The sequence below is a fragment of the Ursus maritimus genome, unplaced genomic scaffold (genome assembly GCF_017311325.1).
Source record: "Ursus maritimus isolate PB19 unplaced genomic scaffold, ASM1731132v1 scaffold_5, whole genome shotgun sequence".
NCBI classification, from domain to species: domain Eukaryota; kingdom Metazoa; phylum Chordata; class Mammalia; order Carnivora; family Ursidae; genus Ursus; species Ursus maritimus.
In genome coordinates this window covers 86,691,734-86,694,389 of record NW_024426663.1, presented here as the reverse complement: position 1 = coordinate 86,694,389, position 2,656 = coordinate 86,691,734, and the positions used below count along the sequence as shown (strand labels likewise).

Here is a 2,656-nt window from a genome sequence, read left to right as displayed (position 1 = left end):
CCTTCAAATAAATATACATAAAATCTTTAAAAAAAAGAAACTCTACATAGATTACATACAAAGTAATAAGAATATCATATTGTAGGCACTACTGAATAAGCCAAAAGAAAGTCCATCCCCCACTGAGAAACTATTGCTACGATTATATTTAATAACTTCTTTTTATTCAGTTTAAGAACTTTACCCTGACACGAAGAGAGGTAAAGATCTTTCTGCATTATGGACAAGTAGACATACAGAAACTCATGTCTTATACTTCCAGACATCTGTCTAGTTTCTCTCTGGAAATACTATTTACCCAGTTGACCACTGCTTATTTTTAGGAACTGTGCTGGGATGCATCTCCCTCCAGGATTGTGACTCTGTTTTAGGTGTCTTTCCTGAGTATTGCTTACAGATGTAGACACACCTCTGGAATGATCCTTAATCTACATTATTCTTGTTTGCTTTTTGTTCTGCCTCAACATTAGACAGTCCGATCCTTTGGGAAAGTATTGTGTAAATTTTATCATGGTAGCTCACATGGTCTTTATGGTAATGTACCTGTTGAAGTGCCTCATTTTTATTTTAATGTCAAGGGAATAAAATTGAGAAAATGAATTATTCAATGGCCAAATTTACAAATGCTGTGAAAGACAGGAGCAATTTTTTCCAGAAAGTTATACCACAAATGGAGAGATTCTTTGTCATAGAAGATCTCTGAATGAGAAACATGACACCTATCTGTTAGCTGGGTATAATGCTATTATCCAACCTTGGAATCAGTCAATTCAGCACTTGAGCATTTATTTCCTTAGGTGTATGTGAGCAAATTACCTTTTTCATCTTAAGTCTTGCAGTGTAGAATTAGGTAACTGATGAGAAAGTCTACTGTGATCAGAAAGGCACTAGAGAACTGACATTAGACAGTCTTAAATGGAATGTGACTCTTGGCCACAGGTTTTGTGCACCAATCTCATAAGAGCCCGTTTCATGTCCTTGTTCCTCAGGCTGTAGATTACAGGGTTGAGTACTGGAGGTACCACAGTGTAGATTACAGAAAGCAGCCTGTCAATAACTGCGGGTGGATTTGAAGATGGTTTGAGATAAACAAAACAAGCAGTTATAATGAAAAGAGTAAAAACAATGAGATGGGGAAAACATGTGGAGAAAGCTTTTGACTGGCATTTTGTGGTTGGAATCTTCAGGACGGTGGAGAAAATGTACACATAAGAGATAACAATGCAGATGAAACACGACATGCATAAGCACATGCCTATTCCAATACTTGTGTAAACTACCAGGAGTGTTTCAGAACAGGAAATCCTTAGCAATGAGGAAATATCACAGAAAAACTGTGGGATCACATTGGAGCCACAGAACGGCATAAAAAATGTGCCAGCAGTGTACAGAGCTCCAAAGAGTCCCCCGACAGCCCAGGAAACACCTGCCATCAGTACACAGGCACCACCATTCATGATGACCTCATAGTGCAGGGGACAACATATGGCTACATAGCGGTCATAGGACATGGCAGTGGGGACAAATACCTCACCCGCTGAGAAGGAAGTCATTAAAAGTAGCTGGAAGGCACATCCTAAAGTGGAAATGGAATTGCTGTTGGTTAGGCTGTTGACAATGAAATTGGGGATTGGGACAGACACGAGGAAGACATCCAGGAAAGACAAGTTCTTCAGGAAAAAGTACATTGGTGTTTGTAACTGCAGGTCTAGGGTAGTGAGAGTAATGATGAAAAGATTACTCATTAGGATAGCCAGATAAATCACCAGGAAGAGCACCCCATATACTATCTGAAGCTCTTGGATGTCAGAAAACCCCACAAGGAAAAATCCTGCCACCAAGGTGACATTGGTCATGCTCGAGTCTCTTCACTGCCTGTCAGCACAAAGAAATATACAAAAAAAATCAATTTACACATCTAACAAGAATAATATTGACATACACAATTGTTTAATTGAAAAATAGCCATTGTATATGTCTTAAATACTTCTGCAGAAATTCCATCTTTCTTAAGGTAAAGAGTTTCATAAGTGATATGTGAACTCAATTAGTTTTCATACGAGTTACATCTGATTCTGAGTTTCAAACTTAACTTGCTACCAGGTGTATATAATTTGACTAAATATGGAAGTTTTTCTAAAACACTAGGTATTTGTATCACACTATTACTGTGTCATGCATAATGACAAATCATTTTGCTTTCTGAAGAACAGCCCAAAGTTCTATCTTTATAGTTTTAGGATTCCTAATAATCTAACAGGGGCATTATCAATTCTCATTTGCTATTAATTATCATGACCTCACATTTAGACTATATTAAATGATCCAACATAAGCAAATAACTTCTATCTAATCTTACAAACATAAACAAAGGAATACAAGCAAAGATTCTGTTTTTCTTGAGGTCATGCATCACATATGTTGAATGTTTCATTTATGTAAGGGAAAGATATAAATTAATTATTTAGCAAAACTTAATGTCCTTTGAATACATACATATGTAGAAAGTCAGGTTATTATGGCACATTCCCAGTGGTTGATTTTTAAATAAAAAGCTGGTTTAGAAGTCACCATAATTTTTTATAATAATATTTTAAAATTATATTATGATAGTCACCATACAGTACTACCCTGGGTTCTGATGTAAAGTTCGATG

The 2,656-nt window shown here is 36.4% G+C and overlaps 1 protein-coding gene across 1 annotated transcript; it reads right to left on the bottom strand.

The window, feature by feature from the left end:
- Positions 1-911: 911 nt before the first annotated feature.
- Positions 912-1,895, bottom strand: LOC103680619 (olfactory receptor 14A2-like). The gene has a single exon (XM_008710117.2). The coding sequence runs from the start codon at positions 1,854-1,856 to the stop codon at positions 912-914; it is 945 nt and encodes a 314-aa protein (XP_008708339.2). The 5' UTR covers positions 1,857-1,895.
- Between the last annotated feature and the right edge of the window lie 761 nt (positions 1,896-2,656).

Bases quoted from the DNA above. Each gene is read 5' to 3' on its own strand.
- LOC103680619 (XM_008710117.2), bottom strand. From the start codon at position 1,856: ATGACCAATGTCACCTTGGTGGCAGGATTTTTCCTTGTGGGGTTTTCT.